At 44.0% G+C, this 23,013-nt stretch overlaps 1 protein-coding gene, 1 non-coding gene and 1 pseudogene across 2 annotated transcripts; 1 reads left to right on the forward strand and 2 right to left on the reverse strand.

Annotated features, from left to right (window-relative positions):
• Positions 1–1,132: 1,132 nt before the first annotated feature.
• Positions 1,133–20,334, reverse strand: LOC128625757 (uncharacterized). The gene is made up of 6 exons (XM_053657956.1): positions 20,329–20,334; positions 16,924–16,975; positions 7,059–7,169; positions 4,579–4,752; positions 3,724–3,968; positions 1,133–1,749 (listed from the first exon to the last, which is right to left on the reverse strand). The coding sequence occupies exons 1-6, from the start codon at positions 20,332–20,334 to the stop codon at positions 1,429–1,431; spliced, it is 909 nt and encodes a 302-aa protein (XP_053513931.1). The 3' UTR covers positions 1,133–1,428.
• Positions 20,335–20,378: 44 nt separating this feature from the next.
• Positions 20,379–21,404, reverse strand: LOC119058005 (THO complex subunit 6 homolog; annotated as a pseudogene).
• A 997-nt stretch (positions 21,405–22,401) lies between these two features.
• On the forward strand, positions 22,402–22,537 carry LOC119058019 (small nucleolar RNA SNORA21). Its single transcript, XR_005084177.2, has one exon. It is a non-coding gene; the product is annotated as a small nucleolar RNA SNORA21 (small nucleolar RNA).
• Positions 22,538–23,013: the final 476 nt, after the last annotated feature.

Raw genomic sequence — 23,013 nt, forward strand, 5'->3', positions numbered from 1 at the left:
GGAAATGTCTTTAGAGAAGGTCTGGGAAAGCACCTTCAAGCTATTGTCATTATGCACATAAGCTCCTGCTCCTACTGCTGTCGAGCCTATAATTCCTATGGTAGCTATTATGGGGATCAGAAGCGGGTTCCTCTTAACTCGCCTTGGTGGTTCTAGCAAGAAGGTGGGATCCCCTCTATAGAGGTACACTTGCGGGATAATATATGCACTAACACACAGGGTAGGACCGGTAGGAATCAGGCATTTGAATATTCCTTGGGTACAAATGAACCACACCCCTTCAGGAGCCCTGGGAAACTGGGGATCACTACTCTGGCTGATAGTGATGTGGACTTGATTTAAACAATAACTGCTATAGTCAGAAGAGGTGAGATTATAGTTTCCTAGTATGTAGCAGGTCCCATTTTCATGGAACTCATCTAAGGTTAATGTTCCATCTTCTTCACAGCTCTCTATAGCTGAGATTGGGACTGTGCCTAATGTTATCCCTGAGGTGTTTATCCCTATCCCTACATAAAAGGGAGACCTGGGGCTCAAGCACAGCCAGCAAGACTCAGTGATTTCTGGCTGGGTCTCATTTAGGAAGGGGAAGACTTTATCAAGTAATTCATAGGTAGACGTCCTTTCCTGTGGTCTATGCACATCCTTTGGGGGCCACGGTGCCCCCCTTGTCAGTAAGGGGGCTGAGCTAGTTCTTTCCCTTCCCGTTGGGGTAGGTGTCAGGGACGGATTCCCTGAGGGAAGTACCCTGCTGGGCGGTTTGGCTGGTCCAGGAGGTCGGGGTGGCAGCCCCTCACCTAGACCCCTCAGTAGTGGCCTGTTCCCGAAAGGTAGCCTTTTAATTGTAATGAAGGTTCCTGGGTCAGTTTCTCCTTCTATATAAAGTCTTATTCCCCAGGTACGGCCTTTTGTCCAGTCGGGGGCGTCGGGGTTTAGGACAGTTATGGTGGTAGGGTTACAGTTGTCCTTTCGGCAGTCCTCAGGTTTGGGTGGCCTTCTTTCCCTGTGGAGGGTTTATGTGCTTATCTGTCCCTCCTCCTGGCGTCCAGCCCATTGCGAGGGTTTCACAACCCCATGCTTTACAATAGAATTCTCTAAACCCTCCACACCTGAGTTGTGTTTTTCTAGTGGTCTCGGGGCACCCGTATGAACTAATAAACCACAGGCCGTAATTTTTGGCTGAGTTTTCGCAAGGGGAGAATGGGACTTGCCTTGGGCGGGGGACGAGGGTGTTCATAACAGGTATGGCCGCCTGGGAGTCACAGAACCGATCATCAAAAAACTTAGAGAAATCAGTCTTTAGGGAAACCGGAGCACCTCCCCACGTATAGTTGGTGGCAATCACAGTACCATCAGCAGTCCTGATCAGCACCCATTCTTGGATCCTAAACCCCCTTCCCAGTAGGGGGCCTAGGACTACTAGGATTGTCAGGATTTGAAGAATTTTACTCGTAAGGGTTCCCCTGAAACTGGCTGTACACTCCATTTTTCACTCTTGTCAGGTGTTGGGGCCGGCTTGATGTGGGCAAGATGTATCCAGTAGGGTTTTTCTGCCACTCGCACGGCTGAAGGTGTGCTCAACAGTACCTGGTACGGCCCAATCCAGCGGGGCTCGAGACTCCCCCTTCGATGATTCAGGATCCACACCCACTGTCCAGGCTCTGGAGCTTCTGCTCCTTGCTCTTTAGGATATCTCTCCTGCTGGAGAGCTCTCACCTCACGGCGGATGTTCTGCAAAGCCTGCAAGGACTTGAGGAAGTTAGAGTTAGTTAGTTCTAATTCCTCAGCAGTGAGTTTGGGAACTAGAGGAATAGGCTGTCCAAACATAATTTCATATGGTGCCCAAGTCTTGACATAAGGTGTACACCTTACCCTGAAGAGGGCGAAAGGGAGTAGCTCAACCCAGTTTCCGCCGGTCTCTTCCCTTAATTTCATTAAAGTTTCCTTTAAGGTTCTGTTCATTCTTTCTACCTGACCCGAACTCTGGGGCCTGTATATACAATGTAGTTTCCAGTTAATTCTTAGCCTTGTGGCAAGTTCTTGTGAAACCTTGGATACAAAAGCGGGCCCATTGTCTGATCCTATGGCTAGGGGTATTCCATACCTAGGGATAATTTCTCCTATTAATAACTTGCAGACTGTGGACGCAGTGTCACCTCTGGTGGGAAAGGCTTCTACCCACCCAGAGTAAGTGTCTACTAGTACTAAAAGGTATCTGTATCTAGACGTGCCCTTTGCCATTTCAGTGAAATCTATTTCCCATAGTTCTCCAGGAAATTTTCCTCTATATCTAATAAGTGGAGGCAATCTCTTATTTTGGGCGTTAACCTTAGCACAAGCCTGACACCTAGCGGTTACTGAACGAACTGCATCCCTGAATCCTAGCCCTAGGTAATATTTCCTAACTAGCGTGTCTAGCTTGTTTTGACCTAAGTGGGCACTGGTGTGAATGTCTTGTATTACCTTCCCTAGTACTCCCTGGGGTAAAAATATCCTTGAATCTGGCAAAACTATCCACCCAGCTTGGTTTTTGTTTCCTCCTAACTTTTCTCCGAGTTGTTCTTCCTCAGCAGTGTAGTGAGGGGACGGTGGAAGGTTTGGATGAGGAAGCAGTGGCAGCACACTCCTTTTTTGCGCGGCTGCTTCTCTCGCAGCTGCGTCTGCAAGGTTATTTCCTCTAATGATTGGCGTCTCGCCCCGCTGATGCCCTCTGCAGTGGATTATGGCTACCTTAGCAGGGAGCCAAATGGCATCGAGAAGGGCTAAAATTTCTTCTGTGTTTTTAATGTCCTTGCCTCCTGCAGTCAGGAGGCCCCTTTCTTTATATATTGCCCCATGTATGTGGGCCGTGGCAAAGGCATATCGGCTGTCAGTGTAAATGTTTACAACCTTACCTTCAGCCATCCTCAGGGCCTGAGTCAGTCCGATTAACTCAGCCTTCTGCGCCGAAGTTCCAGCAGGCAACGCCTGCTTCCACAATACCTCAGTCTCAGTGGTCACTGCTGCCCCAGCAAGGCGTTGTCTATCTTGAATATAGCTGCTCCCATCTGTGTAGAGGGTGAGATCTGGCTTCTCATATGCCTGGTCCCTCATGTCTGGCCGAGACCCAGGAACTGCATCCAGCACATGGGAGCAATCATGAATAATGGTGGGATCTGGGGCTGGCAGTAAGGTGGCTGGGTTCAACGCCGTTGTTTTCAAAAACGTTACGGCCGGAGGATTCAACAGCTGAGCCTGAAACTGGGTAAGCCGTGCATTTGACAGCCACCTGTCAGGCGGGGCTCTCAATACCTGCTCTAAATAGTGTTCTCCAATTATCTGAATATCTTGACCTAGAGTCAGTTTACTGGCTTCTTTCACCAGCACGGAAGTTGCGGCTAATGCCCGGAGGCAGGCCGGCCAACCCGAGGCCACGGGGTCTAATTTCTTGGATAGATAGGCCACAGGTCTCCTCCATGGCCCTAACTCTTGACTTAGTACCCCGAGGGCTACTCCCCCCTTCTCAGCCACAAAGAGCTGAAAGGGTTTAGTCAGGTCAGGCAGGGCCAGTGCGGGGGCCGTGGTCAGGGCCTCCTTTAATGCTTGGAAGGCCTGCCTCTCTTTCTGTGTCCATGTGAAAAAGTCCTCCTTTCCTCTGGTTAACTCATGGAGAGGCCGGGCTAACTCCGCAAAGCCTAGTCTCCAGAGCCTGCAATATCCTACGGCCCCCAGAAATTCCCGTACCTGCCTCTTGTTGGTGGGCTCAGGAATCTGCATCACGGCCTGAATCCGTTGGCTGGATAGCATCCTTTGTCCGCCCTGCAGATTATAGCCCAGATAACTCACGGTCTGTCTGGCAATCTGGGCCTTCTTAGCAGACACTCGGTACCCCTTCTCCTCTAGCTCTCGCAGAAGGTCTTTCGTCGCAGTTTCACATTCCTTCGGACTCGTGGCCGCGACGAGCAGGTCATCTACATACTGCAAGAGCACTACGGAGGGGTGAGAGGTGCGGAAAGGTTGCAAGTCCTTGCCCAAGGCTTCACTAAATATAGTGGGAGAGTTCTTATAGCCCTGCGGCAGGCGGGTCCAGGTGTATTGCCCAATTAGTCCATTTTCTGGATCATCCCACTCAAATGCAAAAATTTCCTGGCTTTTTGGCGCCAGTGGAATACAAAAGAAAGCGTCTTTTAAGTCTAGTACTGAGTAGTAGACATGGGTCGGGGGCAGTGAGCTCAACAGGGTGTACGGGTTAGGCACAGTGGGGTGAATAGTTTCTACTTGGGCATTCACTTCCCTTAAGTCCTGCACGGGCCGATAATCTTGGGTCCCGGGTTTCTGGACTGGTAGTAAGGGCGTGTTCCAGGCTGATTGGCATTCCCTCAAGATGCCTGCCTCCAGGAGGCGCTTGAGGTGCCGGGCTATGCCCTGCCTAGCCCGAGCTGGGACGGGATACTGTCGCACTCTGACCGGGCTGGCTGTGCTCTTCAGCTGGACGATTACTGGGGGCTGGTGCGCTGCCAGCCCTGGCGGGTTGGTCTCTGCCCAGACCCCAGGTATCTCAGAAAGCAGGTCTTGCGGGACATCATCCCCCCTCCTTACCTTCGAGGAGGGCTGCGAGCAAGTACTCCTCTGAGATTGGCACGGTTACCTCTAGCTGGACCCCAGGCTTAGCTTCCGCTGGGCCTTCTCCACCCGGCTGGCCGCTCCCTCGGAAGGTAATAGTGGCCTGAAGTTTTTGCAGTAAATCTCTCCCAAGTAAGGGGTAAGGGCAATCTGGGATGATTAGGAAGGAGTGAGTAATAGTGCCTGAACCCAAGTTCGTTATCCGCGCCGTGGTCCACGGATATATTTCTTCTTTTCCTGTTGCTCCCACTATCTTAGTTTTTGCTTTCTGCACTTTTCCTTGTGGCTGCTTTAGGACAGAAAAGGTGGCTCCCGTGTCGACGAGGAAGTTTATTGGTTTCCCCTCAACATCTAAAGTGACCATGGGCTCTTGGGAGCCTACAGGGATGGAGCCCCGGCCCCGTCAGTCCAAGGTTTGGAGCAGCACAGCAGGTCCCGCCCCTGCTCCATCTTCTTGGGGCATTCTCGTTTCCAATGGCCTTTCTCCTTGCAGAATGCACACTGGTCTTTGTCTAATGACTGCCTCTGATTCCTGTGTCTCCTTTCCCTTTTCTGATTCTTGGGAGGGGGTTTTTGGGCTGCAATCAGGATTTTTGCAACCTCCTTTGCCCTCCCTATTTCTGGGTCGTCCCTGTTCACATACACTTTCTGGGCGATCTCTACTAATCTACTGATATTTTCTCCTTCAAACCCTTCTATTTTTTGTAACTTCTTTCTAATATCTGGGGCAGCCTGGGTTACGAAGGCAATATTCAGCAGCCTCCAGTTCTCTGGAGCTCTTGGGTCGAGTGGGGTATAGACTCTGTAGGCTTCTGTAAGTCTCTCCAAAAATGCCGCGGGAGACTCTTCCCTTCCTTGTATTATCTCACTAATCTTGCTAAAATTTGTTGGTTTCTTAGCTGCTGCCTTTAGCCCTCTAAGCAGAGCCCGGGGGTACTGGAGTAGCGCCTCCCTTCCCCCACTCGAATTTGGGTCCCAATCAGGGGGATCCTCGGGTAAAATGTCTTGCACTTCCCGCCTCCCATATGCTGTCTCTCCCTCTTCCCCCATCACTGCCTTCGCGGCCTTCCTCATTATCCTACCCCGTTCTTCCGAGGTAAAGAGGGTCTGCAAAATCTGCTGACAATCATCCCAGGTGGGCTGATGAGTCCTGAAAATAGTTTCTAGCAAGGAAATCAGCCCCTGCGGCTTTTCTGAAAACGGAGGGTTTTGATGTTTCCAATTGTATAAATCACTGGTTGAAAAGGGGACATAAATCAGCCGGAGTGGTGCCCGCGGGGGGGGGGTGCATCTGGCGCTGGCGGTACTTCCCTAAGGGGTAAGAGGGCGGCGCTGCCCTGGGGCGGTGCCTCCCTTCCCCCGTACCTACTTCCTCCCCTTGTGTGTGGAGGACTTTGCACTCCTTCCCTCTGGGGAGTGTCAGGCTGAGGCTCCCTCCCTCCCCCCTGGTGGTGTCAGGCTGAGGCTGCCCTCCCTCCCCCCTGGTGGTGTCAGGCTGAGGCTGCCCTCCCTCCCCCCTGGTGGTGTCAGGCTGAGGCTGCCCTCCCTCCCCCCTGGTGGTGTCAGGCTGAGGCTGCCCTCCCTCCCCCCTGGTGGTGTCAGGCTGAGGCTGCCCTCCCTCCCCCCTGGTGGTGTCAGGCTGAGGCTGCGAGTAGGGAGGGGGTGCCAAAGGGGAATCTAAGAACTCCTCAGAGTCCCCTTGCAAGACGGGGTAAAGCCTTGGCCCCCCCCTTTTTCCGGTGGCGTCTGCTGCGGCGAGCGTCCCGGGGCCCCTCTAGGCCTGTTGCCTCCGCCTCGGGGTGCCGCCAGACACACTGCCCGCCTTTCCCTCCGCCCTTTACTCTGGCACCGCCGTATATATCCCGGGCGGTCCGCTGCAATGTCCACCCAGACATTTATATATATTATTTGATCGGGGTGGGGCACCCGGTACACTACCCCTCTGACAGCGAACAGAAGGGGCAAATCAAAGGTTCCTTCGGAGGGCCACCCAACACCAAAAGTCGGCCACTCCAGTTCACTGAGGGTCCGGAGGATTTCAGGATCAGGTGCTGGTCCGCCGTAACCCTGCGCTCGCCTCTGAAAATCAGAAAAATTATTTAATAGACAATCGAGGGGCGACCCATGTACGGATCCACTCTGGCCCATCCTGATGCGCTGGACGACCTCGGGGATCTCAGAGGCGAGAACACTGACAACTATGACTAACAGAAAACACAAAAACAAGCACTCTCTTATCACACACAGGCGACCCGCGGCTCTCAGGCACGTCCCGCAGCGCAGCGCAGCGCAGCGCAAACCAGATGCGACCTAGTCGCGGGAGCCAAGCTCCGATTCCCGAGCGCGTCCTCTCCTTGGGAACCCCCGGGGGGACTGCCGGTAGCGTCCTACCTACCCCCTTGGGGCTAAAAAGGTCTAGACCACCGAAACCGAATGAGGATCCTCCCAGAACTTACCGGGCCCGGCCGCTCTCTCAGTTTCTGGACGAAACCTCCCTCCCGGGAAGTGGATCTCGCTGGGGCCTCCAAATGTTGCATTCGATGGGCGAGAAATCAGACGTCCAGAAACTTAGAGCTTATGATGGTATTTATTGGCCAAAAGTTTTTACCTGCGCAGGGGCGGGCTTCCTTCCCCCCCTGGGGAGTCAGGTAGCTTCTCAGAGCTACAACATGGAAGCCGCACGTGGCTTACAAACTACGGGGTTTTTATAGGGCAGAGCAAGCGAATGCGGGCTTACAGAAGCAGATGTGGCGGTTAGCTATTAGCTAGGTTGCTAAATTGAAAACGGTGAGGGTCTCTCTAATTGGTGGGTATTGCTGCTGGTGGGCCCTGGTTAGTTACCTTATTTGGCTAGAATTTTCTTTTTTTTTTTGAACCCAACTGTTCCCGGAGGATTATTTATTACCCAGTCTCAGGAACTGCAGATGCCTAACGGCTATCCCTATGTTTCCACTACTAATGGCCATTACACAAGGGAGACAAAAAACCCTGGAACTGTGGAAAGACCAGAGTTGGACCCAAAGAGGGGGCATCCCAACAGTTGGGACAAAGAGACAAATTTCACTTTGCTATTGCAGAGAAACTGCAAGTTATTACATATTTGTATTATTATTTTTTCATTATTCTTACATATTTCATTTGAATTTTTTTAATTTATTTATTTTTTTGAATTGATTATGCTGTTACAGTTGTTCTATTCCCCCCTTCATTCCCCTCCACCCTGCCCCCCCAACCCCACCATTACCCCCCTTTAGTTTATGTCCATGTGTCTCAAGTCCTTTAGGTTCTATATTTCCCATGCTATTCTTGCCCCCCCCATCTATTTTCTATCTACTGTCTGTGCTACTTGTTTTCTATACCTTCTCCCCCCATCTCCTCCTCCCACTCCCCTGTTGCTAACCCTCCTTGAGATATTCATTTCTATGTTTCCACTCCTGATCTAGCTGTCCTCTTAGTTTGCTTTCGTTTTAGGTGTGGTTGTTAATAACTGTGAGTTTGTTGTCCTTTCACTGTTCATGTTTCTTTAACTTCTTTTTCTTCGATAAGTCCCTGTAACATTTCATATAATAAGGGCTTGGTGATGATGAACTCCTTGAATTTGGTCTTATCTGAGAAGCACCTTATCTGTCCTTCCATTGTAAATGAAAGTTTTACTGGGTAGAGCAATCTTGGTTGTAGGTCTTTAGATTTCATGACTTGGAATATTTCTTTCCAGCCCCTTCTTGCCTGTAAGGTCTCTTTTGAGAAATCTGCTGACAGCCTGATGGGGACTCCTTTGTAGGTGATTGTCCCCTTAGCTCTTGCTGCTTCCAGAATTCTCTCCTTCATTTTAATTTTGGCTAACGTAATTATGATATGCCTTGGTGTGTTTCTTCTTGAGTCCAACTTTTTTGGTACTCTCTGGGCTTCTTGGATTTCTTGGAAGTCTATTTCCTTTGCCAGATTGGGGAAATTTTCTTTTATTATTTGTTCAAATAGTTTTTCCACTGGTGGTTGTGTCTTTCCCCCTTCTGGTACCCCTATAATTCGGATATTGGAGCGTTCAAAGATGTCCTGGAGGTTCCTAAGACTCTCCTCATTTCTTTGAATTCTTCCTCCTTGACTCTTTTCTGTTTGGCCATTATTTGCTTTCTTCTGGTCCACTCCATTGATTTGAGTCCCAGTTTCCTTTTCATCTCTATGGGTTTCCTGTGGAATTCCATTCATTTCCCTTAATTTAGCCTTCATATGTTTCTCTAATTTGTGGCTATAATCCACCAGATCTGTGAGGAAGCTGATGACCAGTGTTTTAAACTGTGCGTCTGAGAGTTTTGCTATTTCTTCGTCACTTAGATTTATCTCTGGGGCTTTGAGTTCTCCCTGCGACATTTTTGGTCTGTTCTGGCCCTTTAAGTGGGAGAAGCGGCGCCTTGGACTCCCAGGTCGCTGGGTTGTGACGCTGTATGTGGGGGCGTGGTCAGAGCGGGGAAATGGCGGAGCCCTCTATTGCCCGTGCGGCCGCTGCCGGTCCAACCGCTCACTCGCGCGCAATTAGGCAACCACAGTCAACTCGCTGCACCGTCTCCCCACTGTCTCCTCTGTAGTCGCTCACCCGGTGGGTTGCTCGGTCGCTCACTAGGTCCAATCCTGGGTTTGGAACCCGTGCGACTGGATTCGCGAGTCTGGATTCCGCGCCCGGGTCCGACCGAGCCCTCCTTTGCAACTCCTCACCCGAAGCTGGTTTCGCCCCTTACAGGTCGGGCTGAAGAATTTGTTGTTAGTGGACTTCCGAAAAGTTCAGTTTTCCGTGTTCTGGTTGTGTTTTCTGATGCTAATATTTAGTTGTCCCTAAACTTGGTTGTGTGAGGAGGCACGGCACATCCACCTAAACCTCCATCTTGGCGGAAGTCCTGAATGATATTTTTCTATTCCTCTTCTTTTTGTTTAGTCTTCTTTGCTTTGCTGGTTATATTGTATCATTTGACAGGTTTCCCCAGTCCTCTCATTCATAGTGTATTGCTAATTTACTGTCTTTCACTTCTGAGTGTCCCATTCACACACTACTGAAGGCCAAATACTCCCTATTCTTGTTATCTAGATCTCATAGATTCTGTCATATGATCATTGCTCTAATATTATTATAAATAATAGCTGTTCCATACTATCATAAACACTACACCGCGTGCCTCCCAGTTCTTAGCCCACTTCACAGTTTCCTGAACTCTATTACTGTAGTGGATAACTCTATATTCTCTCACACACTACATCTATTTACTATTCTTTACTCTCACCTGACCTCAGAATCTGATCTCCCACAACCTCACTGCTTTCTAGATCCAACTCACAATTCTTCCCTCCCCAACAAGAATCTTACCTTCTTTCCATCCTTTCTAAAAGGTGGTTAGTTGGGCTGAAGATCACGGTTAACACTATATACAGCCAAAGGATCTCCTATCTCTTCTCTACTGGCTGCTACTCTAAATAGCATAGAATACTCTCTTGCTGTCTTAAACCATTTTGCCTTACTCTTCCAAATGATCACAAAAAGAGTAGATGGAAGCGGTGAACACCAGGATACTGTAAAGAGACTGCACCACTGAATCGCACAGGTATTTTACCACAGAATTCACACCACAAAACCAGGGAGTCAGAACAGATCAATTTAAGAACCTGAGGCTAACAAGAAGAGTCTCACAAACAATGGAAGACAAAGAAACAATCCCCAAATGAAAGGAAAAAAGGAAGCCTCAGAAAGAATAGTAAATGAAATAGAGGTAACTCAACTATCAGATATTGAGTTCAAAGCAATGGTTATTAGGAAGCTCCATGAGCTCACAGCAAATTACCAGAAACTACAGGAAAATTACAATGAACTCTCTAAAAACTGTATCAACATAAAAAAGCAAATAGAAACTATCAACAAGGGCCAAGAGGAAATGAAGAATACAATATCTGAACTCAAAACCAGAGTACAAGGAATCAAAAGCAGGATCAATGAAGCAGAAGATCGGATCAGCAAGCTGGAGGACAAAGTAGAAAAAAACACACAAAAAGAGCAAAAAATAGAAAAGAATGTCAGAAAGAATATAGAGGGATTAAGAGAAATACAAGACAATATGAAATGTAAAAATATCCAAATAATAGGGTTACCAGAAGGAGAAGAAGAAGAGCAAGGGATAGAAAACCTATTTGAAAAAGTAATGATGGAAAACTTCCCTAATTTGATGAGAGAAAAAGTCACACAAATCCAGGAAACACTGAGACTCCCAATCAAAAGGAACCCAAAGAGGCCCACTCCAAGACACATCATAATAAAATGGCAAAATTCCAAGACAAAGAAAGAATCCTAAAGGAGGCAAGGGGAAAAAAGGAAATAATATACAAGGCACCCCAATAAGGTTAGCAGCTCACTTCTAAGTAGAAACCCTCCAAGCAAGAAGAGAATGTCAAGAAATATTCCAAGTAATGAGAACCAGAGGCCTACAACCAAGGCTACCTTACCCAGCAAAGCTCTCAATCAAGATAGAAGGCCAAATAAGGAGCTTCTCAGACAAAACAAGTCTAAAAGAATACACCTCCACCAAACCAATTCTGCAAGACATGCTAAAGGAACTGCTTTAAAGAAAGAAAGGAAAAGAAAGAGAGAAGAAGACAGGTACCAAAATGGCAATGAATAAGTACCTATGAATAATAACCTTAAATGTAAATGGCTTAAATTCTCCAATCAAAACACATAGAACAGATGAATGGATAAGAAATCATGACCCACACACATGCTGCCTTCAAGAGACCCATCTCAAGACAAAAGACCTACACAGACTGAAAGTAAAGAGCTGGGAAAAAATTTTCCAAGCAAACAAATAGAGAAAAAAAGCTAAGGTAGCAATACTCATATCAGACAAAATAGTCTTCAAAAAAAGGGCCATAAAGAGAGACCCACAGGGTCACTTCATAATAGTCAAAGGAAGAATCCACCAGGAAGACATAAATATCGTAAATATATGTGCACCCAACATAGGAGCACCCAAATATATAAAGAAAATCTTAGAGGACTTCAAGAAAGATATTGACAGCAACACAATTATAGTATGGGATTTTTCACACCCCACAGTCAAAAATGGACATATCTTGTGAACAAAATATTGACAAAGATATTGTGGCATTGAACAATGCCCTAGATAAAATGGACTTAACTGATATATATAGAGTCCTTCATCCCAAAGGAGCTAAATACACATTCTTTTAAAATGCACATGGAACATTTTCAAATATAGACCACATGATAGGACACGAAACAAGCCTCAAGAAATACAAGAAAATTGAAATCATACCAAGCATCTTCTCTGACCACAAGGGACTGAAGCTAGAAACCAAGCCAAAGGAAAAAAACCCAAACATTCAAAAGCATGGAGATTGAACAGCATGCTATTAAACAATGAATGGGTCAAGAACGAAATTAGAGAATAAATAAAAAAGGTTCTGAAAACAAATGAAAATGAACTCACAACAACCCAAAACTTATGGGGCACAGGTAAGGCAGTCCTGAGAGGGAAGTTCATAGTGATACAGGCCTACCTAAACAACATAAAACATTTCAAACAAACAGCCTAACCCTACACCTACAAGAACTTAAAAAAACAAAAAAAAGACAGCCCAGGGCAAGTAGAAGGAAGAAAATACCAAGATCAGAGCAGAATTAAATGACATAGAGACTTAAAAGCACAATTCTAAGGATCAATGAATTCAGAAGCTGGTTCTTTGAAAAGATAAAATTGACAAGACTTTAAGTAGGCTCATCAAGAAGAAAAGAGAGAGGACCCAAATAAACACAATCAGAAAAGAAAGAGAAGAGATTACAACTGATAACACAGAAATACAAAGGATTGTAAAATGTTAACATGAAGAACGGTATGCCAAGAAATTTGAAAACCTAGATTAAATGGACAAATTTCTAGAAAAATATAATCTTCCAAAGCTCAATGAAGAAGAAGCAGAAAGCCTGAACAGACCAATAACAGCATATGAAATTGAAGCAATAATCAAAAAACTCCCAACACACAAAAGCTCTGGACCAGATGGTTTCACAGGAGAATTCTACAAAGCATTTAAGGAAGAGCTAATTCTGATTCTTCAGACTATCCAAAAAATCCAAAATCATGGAAGACTCCCAAACTCTTTTTATGAAGCCAGCACCATCCTAATCCCAAAACAAGATAAAGACACAAGAAAGAAAGAAAACTTCAGGCCAATATCTCTGATGAACATAGATGCTAAAATTCTCAATAAAATATTGGCAAACTGTATCTAACAATACATTAAAAACATCATACACCATGACCAAGTGGGATTCATTCCAGTGATGAAAGGATGGTTCAATATTCACAAATAAGTAAATGTAATAAATCACATTAAAAAGAGCAAAGACAAAAATCACATGATCATATCAATAGATGCAAAAAAAGCATTTGATAAGGTATAGCACCCATTTCTCATAAAAACACAGCTTTTAGTCTCTATGTCATTTAATTCTGCTCTGATCTTGGTATTTCCTTCCTTCTACTTGCTCTGGGCTGTCTTTGTTGTTGTTCCTTAAGTTCTTGTAGGTGTAGGGTTAGGCTGTTTGTTTGAAATGTTTTATCTTGTTTAGGTATCTTGTTTCTCAACATAATAAAGGCCATATACAAGACACCTACAGTGAACATCATACTCAATGTGCAAAAACTAAAACCTTTTCCACTAAGATCAGGAACAAGACAAGGTTGTCCACTTTCACCACTTCTATTCAATATAGTATTGGAAGTTTTAGCCACAGCAATCAGACAAGAAAAGGCATCCAAATAAGAAAGGAGGAAACAAAACTGTCATTGTTTGCAGATGACATGATAGTGTACATGGAAAATCCTGTAGACTCCACCAAAAAACTGCTCGACCTAATAAATGAATGTAGCAATACAGTGGAATACAAAGTCAATATCCAGAAATCAAAGGCATTGTTGTATACCAACATTGAAACAGCAGAAGCAGAAATCAAGAAAAAAATCCCATTCAATATAGCAAAAAGAAAAATAAAATAGGAAATAAACCTAACCAAGGAGGTAAAAGACCAGTATGCAGAAAACTACACAACACTAAAGAAAGAAATAAAGGAAGACACAAACAGATGGAAACATATACCTTGTTCATGGGCCAGAAGAACTAACATCATCAAAATGTCCATACTACCCAAAGCGATTTAGAGATTCAATGCAATCCCTATTAAAGTACCAATGATATACTTCACAGACATAGAACAAACACTTTAAAAATTTATGTGGAACCATAAAAGACCCTGAATAGCTGCTGCAATTTTGAGGAAGAGGAACAAGGTAAGAGGGATCACAATACCTGACACCAAACTGTATTACAAGGCCACTGTAATCAAAACAATCTGCTACTGGCAAAACAGCAGACACAGTGGAACACAACAGAAAGCCCAGAAATAAACCCAAGTCTCTATGGTCAATTAATATTCAACATAGGAGGCAGCAACTTAAAATGGCATAAAAATAGCTTCTTTAACAAATGGTGTTGGGAGAACTGGACAGCTACGTGCAAAAAAATGAAACTCAAGCACCAACTTACACCATACACTAAAATAGATTCAAGGTGGATAAAAGACTTAAATATAAGCTGTGACACCATTAAAATTCTAGAGGAGAACAGAGGCAGGAAAATCTCAGATATTTCACACAGCAACATTTTTACTGATATGTCCCCTAGAACAGGAACATAAAGGAAAGAATAAACAAATGGGTTTGACCTCATTAAATTAAAAAGCTTCTGCACGGTAAAGAAAACAGTATTGAAATAAAAAGAACCAACTATATGGAAAAACATATCTGTCAATGATGCCTCAGACAAGGGTTTAATCTCCAAAATATATAAAGAACTCAAATGACTCCACTCTAAGAAAAGAAGCAATCCAATTAAAAAGTGGGCAAAGGACTTGAACAGTCACTTCTCCAAGGAGGACATACAGAGGATCCAGAGACACATGAAAAGATGCTCAATATCACTAGTATCAGAGAGATGCAAATTAAAACCACAATGAGATACCACTTCACACAGGTCAGAATGGCCATCATAAACAAAGCAACAAACAACAAGTGTTGGAAAGGTTGTGGGGAGAAGTGGACCCTAGTTCACTCTTGGTGGGATGGCAGACTGGTACAACCAGTATGGAAAACAGTATAGAATTTTCTAAGAAAACTAAAAATGAATCTGCCTTTTGACCAAGCAATTCCACTGCTAGGATTATACTCTAAGAACCCTAAAACACCAGTCCAAAAGAACCTATGCCACCCCTATGTTCATAGCAGCACAATTTACAATGGCCAAGTGTTGGAAGCAACCTAGGTGCCCAGCAGTAAATGAATGGATCAAAAACCTATGGTACATTTACACAATGGAATTCTATGCAGCAGAAAGAAAGAAGGAGCTCCTACCCTTTGCAACAGCATGGGTGGAAAGCATTATGCTGAGTGACATAAGCCAGGTGGTGAAAGACAAATACCATATGATCTCACCTTTAACAGGAAGCTAAACAACAAAACAAACAAGGAAGCAAAATATAACCAAAGACATTGAAATAGAGAACAGGGGGACAGTGACCAGAGGGGAGAGGGAAGGAAATTTCGGGGGGAAAAGGGAAGGATTTACAGGAACTAGTATAAAGGACACATGGACAACAACTAAGGTGGGTGGAAATGAGAGGGAGGTGGGGAGCACTGGGGGGGGTGCACTGGCATGGGAGTAAAAGAAAACTGTACTTCAAAAATAATTAAATTTTAAAAAATGTTATAAGAAAGTACCACATGTAGTAAAACAAAACAAAACTAAAACTAAAAAAAGGAACTCAAGAGTTAAATATTTTGCACGAATAGTATGGGAAATATAGAATCTAAAGAACTTGAGACGTGGTCATAAACTAAAGGGGGGAATGGTGGGGGAGGGGGTGTGTAGGGTGGAGGGGAATGAAGGGGGGAAATAGAACAAGTCTAATGGCATAATCAATAAAATTAATTTAAAAATAAAATAAAATAAAAAGATAATTTGCAATTATTAAAAAATTAAATTAAAAAAAGATTATATTAAATTTAATCTAAAAAAAAAAAGGACTATCTGTGCTTCCTGGCCTGTTATGTCTACTTATTCTAACAAATTAGGGTTTTTCTGCCATTTTTTAAAAGGTTTTCAATTTCTTTCTCCCTCTGCTCCTTCTGGTACCTTTATGATGCAAATGCTTGTACACTTGTTCCAGAGGTTCCTTATAGATTATTATTATTATTATTATTATTATTATTGTATTCTTTTTCTCTTATTGCTATTCTGATTTGATACTTTTTGCTTACTTTAATTTTCAAATTACTGATTTGATTCTCTCCTTCATCTACTCTAATGTTGATACCCTGTAAATTGTTCCTCATGTCAGTTAGTGTATCATTCACTTCTGACTGGTTCTTTTTTTATGGTTTCTATGACATTTTTTATGCTATTGAAGGTCTCATTAAGTTCCTTGAGCATCATTATAACCATTGTTTTGAATGCTGAATCTGGTAGTTTGCTTGCCTCCATTTCATTTGCTTGCCTCCATTTTTTTCTGGACATTTCTGCTCTTTTTTTCACTTGGTAGAAATGAAAAAAACAGCATTTTGTTTTTTGTTTTTGTTTGTTTCTGCGTTTCTTTGTTTCTGCATTTTGCCTGCTCTCCTGTGTTTGTTTCTATGTATTAGAGTGTCTATGTCTCCTGTACTTGGTAGAGTGGCCTTGGGAATATAGTAGGTGTCCTGTAGGTCCAATGGCACAGCCTCCACAGTAACTTGAGATGGGCACTCCACTTGTGCCCTGTGTGGGCTGTGTGCATTGTCCTGTTGTAGTTGAGCCTTGACTACTGTTGGCATCACTGGGAGGGATTGACCCCCAGGCCAATTGGCTGTGAGGACCTGCTGCAACTACAGGGGAGGAGTTGCTATGCAGGAGTTGACCCTGCAAAGCAGGACTTACTTCAGTGAGGCTTTGGTGCTCACCAACTTCACCTCTTAAGTGTATTACTCATGGAAGTGGTAGGGTTTTAATCCAGCATGGTTTGAAGCTGTCCTCTAGGTGCACTGGTTCTGGGGCATCCCAGGAGGTGCAAGGTAGGCCACTGCCTGTGCCCTTTGTAGGGTTACCTGGTAGATGCTATAGAGCAATCTACAGATCTCCGCTCCTTGTACTGGGCTTGGAGGTACCAAAGATAGGCCACACTACAAAATAAGATCAGCTGTTGCTAGTGCCAGGCATGAGACCACATGCTGGACTTACTCAAACTCACTGTCTCTGACCTCCAGTACTGGAGTAGCAGCTTGAAAGGAACCTGGAAAGAACCAAATTGTCTGGCATCAGGGTGAGAGTTGAGGGGCTATACTTTGCCAGAAAAAAATGGCATAAGCCATTGTTCCTTTTCTGAGACCCCACCACTACCACCGCAGAACCAGCAGACAGGCATGATATTTGAGTCTCCATCAACCTGGCTCACACTATTTGCCCCACCCTGACACCCTATCCCCTGAACTTGGAGAGCACACCAAAGCCAATTTCAATGTATTTTCCATACAAATGGCCTCTCTTGCCTCATGCTTCAGACTTATCTAAACACAAATGAGCAGCATTTCACCTCTGCGTACCACATACCTCTTTTTAATTTGCCACACTATTTCTAAAAGTAGAAATTTCAGCCTTTTCATCTCATGGCACACATAAACTAATTACTAAAATTCTGTAGCACACCAAAAAATATAATGTTTGCCAGTCTGAAAACAAAAAATAGGTATATGAGGTCTGTCCAGAAAAAGTCAAGCCATCAATAATATAATTAGAACAGTTTAAATTTAATTGACATCATCTTAACATATTAACATAAAATATATGTTTGTTTTCCCTGGGTTTGCAGGAATATGTTCATGTTATTTATCTCTGTTACAAATTTGTCAAGAAAATGGCTTGGGTAATAACTGACTTTAAAATCTCCATAAATGAATGTCATTAAAATAAAAAGGTTTTAATAAAGATTTTCAGTAATAATGGTAAAGATACCTAAACATAGTTTTCCAAAGTCTTGAGTGACTTGGAACTTTGGAGTTTTGCTGGGTTAAATGGTGAAAATTTTTAAATATCTAGATATTTGAAATAACAGCATGTTAAAATATTTATTCCTCCGAATTTACCTGCTTTCGCTTCTTATTGCTGAGAAGCTAGAAAATGGATTTGTTAATAAATATATTATACTTGGCTATTGTGATTCAGTGGAGTGAGTGCTGGCCTGCAAACCAAAAAGGTCACCAGTTTGATTCCCAGTCAGTGCACACACCTGGGTTGAGGCCCAGTTAGTAGAGGGCATGTGAAGGGCAACCACATATTGATATTTCTCTCCCTCATTTACCCTCTCTCTAAAAATAACAATAAACTAAGAAATAAAAATAAAAATTATTTTAAAAAATAAATACTTTATTTGAAATAAGTATGTCTTTTGAAAATGTCAACATGTTTGCCAGTGGGGGAAGAAAACCTGTTTATAAAAGTTATGAAGTGTATTTATAAAAGCATCAATCTAAAGAATGCTAATTACTTTTAATTGTTGCTAAAATCAAGATTTATAAGGATTAGGAATTCTAATTAGGTTGAAAAGAAATTGTATAATTTGGTAATAATAAGTATAAAATATGAAAACACTTACTGATGTAAAAGAAAAATAATTTGTTCCTAAGTTGGTTATTTCTAAATGACTTATAAGAAGGAAACTAAAAGGGACTATGTAAATTGCAGAAAGATTATATACATCACAGAGTCTGTGAGCGTTGAAGAAGATTTATAAAGAGAGATCTTGGAAGGAACTTATGTAACCAAGCTGAATAATGAATATAATTAGGTAAATGAATCTAAATACCAAAAAGTATTCTATTTTTAATTTATTTTTATTTACTTTTAAAAAATATACTTTATTGATTATGCCATTACAGTTGTTCTATTCCCCCCTTCATTCCCCTCCACCCTGCACACCCCTTCTCCCACCATTTCCCCCCCTTTAGTTTATGACCACGTGTCTCAAGTTCTTTAGATTCTATATCTCCCCTACTATTCTTGCCCTTCCCCCATCTATTTTCTACCTACTGTCTATGCTACTTATTTTCTGTACCTTCTCCCCCCTTCTCCTTCTCCCACTCCCCTGTTGCTAACCCTTTATGTGATCTTCATTTCTATGGTTCTGCTCCTGATCTAGCTATTCTCTTACTTTCCTTTTGTTTTAGGTGTGGTTGTTAATAACTGTGAGTTTGCTGTCCTTTCACTGTTCATCTTTTTATCTTCTTATTCTTAGGTAAGTCCCTTTAACATTTCATATAATAAGGGCTTGGTGATGATGAACTCCTCAAATTTGATCTTATCTGAGAAGCACTTTATCTGCCCTTCCATTCTAAATGAAAGTTTGCTGGATAGAGCAATCTTGGATGTAGGTCTTTGGATTTCATGACTTGGAATACATCCTTCCAGCCCCTTCTTGCCTGTAAGGTCTCTTTGGAGAAATCAGCTGACAGTCTGATGGGAACTCCTTTGTAGGTGACTGTCCCCTTAGCTCTTGCTGCTTCTAGGATTCTCTCCTTCATTTTAATCTTGGCTAATGTAATTATGATGTGCCTTGGTGTGTTCCTTCTTGGGTCCACCTTCTTTGGGACTCTCTGAGCTTCCTGGATTTCCTGGAAGTCTATTGCCTTTGCCAGATTGGGGAAATTCTCCTTTATTATTAGTTCAAATAAGTTTTCCACTCATGGCTGTTCCTCTTCCCCTTCTGGTACCCCTATAATTCTGATGTTGGAACATTTAAAGATGTCCTGGAGGTTCCTAAGCCTCTCTTCATTTTTTTGAATTCTTGTTTCTTCATCCTTTTCTGTTTGGTCATTTTTTTCCTCTTTTTGGTCCACTCCTTTGATTTGAGTCCCAGTTTCCTTTCCATTACTACTGGTTTCCTGTGCATTTCCCTTCATTTCAATTAGTTTAGCCTTCATATGTTCCTCTAATTTGTTACTAAAATCAACCAGTTCTGTGAGCATCCTGATCACCAGTGTTTTGAACTGTGTATCTGAAAGTTTGGCTGTTTCTTGGTTGCTTAGAGTTATGGGCTCTGGGGCTTTGAATTGTTCGTGAGCCATAATGTTTTGCTCTGTTTATGCCTGTTACATATGAGGAACAGAGCCTTAGGTATTTACCAGGGCGGGGCCACCCAGGTCACTGGTTTTTGACGCTGCAGGTGGGGACGGGGTCAGAGAGGGACAATGGTGGTCCCCTCTGCCACTTCCTGCCACTGGGCCCTGCACGGTCTGTCTCACTACTCCTTCCTTCACCAGTTTATCTGCGCGCAAATGTGTAACCGTGGTCAGCCCTTAGTGAGTCCACCGCCTTCCGCCCTCAGTGGGTCCACCCGCTTCTCCACACCTGGGATCCACCTACTGCTGCCTGTGCGCCTGGGTTGTGGGCCCAGCTAGGTCCGGTGGATCTTTCCTGCCTGACCCTGCTCTGCTGCTGGCTCTGCCCCTCTTATGAGTTTGGCTGAAGGGTTCGTTGTTGTCAGACTTCCAGGGAGTTCAATTTTCTGTGGTTTTGGCTGAGTTTTTGTTGCTAAAACTTTGTTGTTTTTAAACTTGGTTGTGGGAGGAGGCACAGTGCTTTCACCTACACCTCCATCATGGCGGAAGTCCAGTCATCTTTTTTTGAAAAAGCCTGAAATTTTATTTGTAAAGAGAAAAACTAGTCCAGACCCGTGGAATGCAGGGAGAGGGAGTTGCTGCAGGTCTAAAAGAGGAGGAGGCACAGTAGCCCAAATTGGTGAATACATCTACCTGGCAGCTACTACCTGCAGCTGTCAGCATCCTGCACTCTGGTGCTGCTGGTTGTTCATTGAGGCTGAAGCTGAGCAGTCCTAGGGAGGAGCCAGGCACCTGAGCCTTAAGCTGCCCACTCAGCTGCCACTGATTGACACAGGGGCCCTGGCCAGCTGACAGAATCAGGTCTTGGTGGAAGGTGACATGCTTTTGTGGTGCCCACATGGGGAAGATGGTGGTGGGTGTGGAGGATCAGAGGTGCCAGAGGGTGAGTGCTGGGCTCCCTCCACAGACCATCCAGTCTGAGTCAGTTGCCAAACATGCGATCATCAGCACCGGTTGTGGGGCCTTGAGCAGAGACCTCTGCTTGTGCACACCTCCTTGTGCTTGTAGACCTCGACTGTCTTGACCTCCTTGGCCACGTGGAGGTCCCAAAGCCCCACAGCCCCATTTTCACTGCCTATTAGCACCTCGGAGTTTCACTCCAAAGTGCCAGGCAGTGGATGTAGTGTGTGTGGCCCTGGAGTGCCTGCGTGAAGGTCCCCATTTCTAGGTCCATTGTAAGCAACTGGCAGTCTGCCTCCTGCCAAAATGAGGGAATTCTCCTTGGGGATGAAAAGCAAAGCATTGATCTCAGACACTTCCTGGCTGGTCCTTCTTGAGGCTCTCCACCCAAAGCCAGGCCTTCACCTCCCTATCTCCAGCACTGAACAGATGTCGATCGGTGGAGACCATTCTGTAGACGGGCCCGTCATGGGCTTGGAAGGTCACTGTGGGTTTTTTACGTTCTTCTTTGGCCTCGGAGCTCAAAGCAGCACACAAGCTGAAGATGGCTATTTGTCCAAAATTGTTGCCAGGCACCAGGAACTTCCTGCAAGGTGAGGCACTCTGGGAGAAAATGGCCATGTGCAGCTGCTGCAGCACCTGAAACACTTCCCTCTTCACAGGCATCCCACCATCCAATACTGACAGCTGGCTCGGCCTGAAGGCGGTCGTTTGTACCACCAGAGCCCCAGCAGCTAATGTGAACGTTGCAAAGACCTGACTGGACACTAAGTAGCATCCACTGCAGCCCCCCTACCCCAGATCCCTACCCCAAACCCTCCACACAGACCTGTTTTCCAGTGGCTGCTGCCCTTTTATCCTAAATACAAGAAAGTAATCTAATACAGAATTTGTTTGGGTCTTCAGTCTGTTAAAGGGGGAAAAGTTTTACTATATCTGCCTAGAAAGCAAAGATTCTATATTTTTATTTTTAATATATTTTATTGATTATGGTATTACAGTTCTCCTGATTCCCACCCCCACCTTGTCCCCTTTCTCCCCCCATTCCCTCCACCAGTCCCTCCCCTTAGTTAATGTCCATAGAATGTGAATATAAGCTCTTTGGCTACTCCCTTTTCTATAGTATTCTTAATATCCCCCTGTCTGTTTTGTACTTACCAATTATACTTCTTCATCCCTGAACCTTTTCTCTCATTCTCCCCCTTCCCTATCCCAGCTGATAACCCTCCAAATGATCTCCATATCTTTGATTCTGTTCCTGTTCTGGTTGTTTGCTTAGTTCATTTTTTCAGATTGAGTTGTTGATAGTTGTGAATTTGTTGTCATTTCAATGTTTACAGTTTTGATCTTCTTTTTCTGAGATAAGTCCTTTAACATTTCATGTAATGAGCACTTGGTGATGATGAACTCCTTTAGCTTTGCCTTGTCTGGGAAGCACTTAATCTGCCCTTCCATTCTAAATAATAGCTTTGCTGGATAGAGTAATCTTGGATGTAGGTCCTTGCCTTTCATTACTGTTGTATACTTCTTGTCAATCCCTTCTAGCCTACAAAGTTTGTTTTGAGAAATCAATGACAGTTTAATGGCAACTCTTTTGTAGGTAACTCTCTGCATTTCTCTTGCTCCTTTTAAGATTCTCTCTTTACCCCTTCAAAAAGCATTCGTTGGGCCTTTCGCTAATGACCCACTGAGCCGTCAAGAAAGGGCAAAGTGAAAACACCACTTTTGGGTGAAGTGGCAGCATGTCGTGTTGTTTCACTTGAATCAGTGATGTGATAATGGGCAAAAAAAAAAAGTATAAATAAATAAATTAATTAATTAAAAGATCCTCTCTTTAACTTTTGGCATTTTAATTATGATGTGTCTTGGTGTGGTCCTCTTTGGGTCAAACTTATTTGGGATTCTCTGCGCTTCCTGGACTTGTATGTCTGTTTCCTTCACCAAGTTAGGGAAGTTTTCTTTCATCATTTTTTCAAATAAATTTTCAATTTCTCGTTCTTCCTCTTCTCCTTCTGGCATCCCTATAATTCAGATGTTGCTACATTTGGAGATGCCCCAGAGACCCCTTATACTATCCTTGTATTTTTTAATTCTTTTTTCTTCTTGTTCTGGTTGAATGATTATTTCTTTCTTATATTCCAAATTGTTGATCTGAATCCTGCTTCATCCCTTCCTGATGGTTCCTTCTAGATTTTTCTTTTTTCTTATTTTATTTATTTAAGGGAAGGGAAGGAGAGGGAAGAAACATTAATAGTTC

Source organism: Artibeus jamaicensis, unplaced genomic scaffold (assembly GCF_021234435.1).
Source record: "Artibeus jamaicensis isolate MK-2021 breed Jamaican fruit bat unplaced genomic scaffold, CSHL_Jam_final contig_2002, whole genome shotgun sequence".
NCBI lineage: Eukaryota > Metazoa > Chordata > Mammalia > Chiroptera > Phyllostomidae > Artibeus > Artibeus jamaicensis.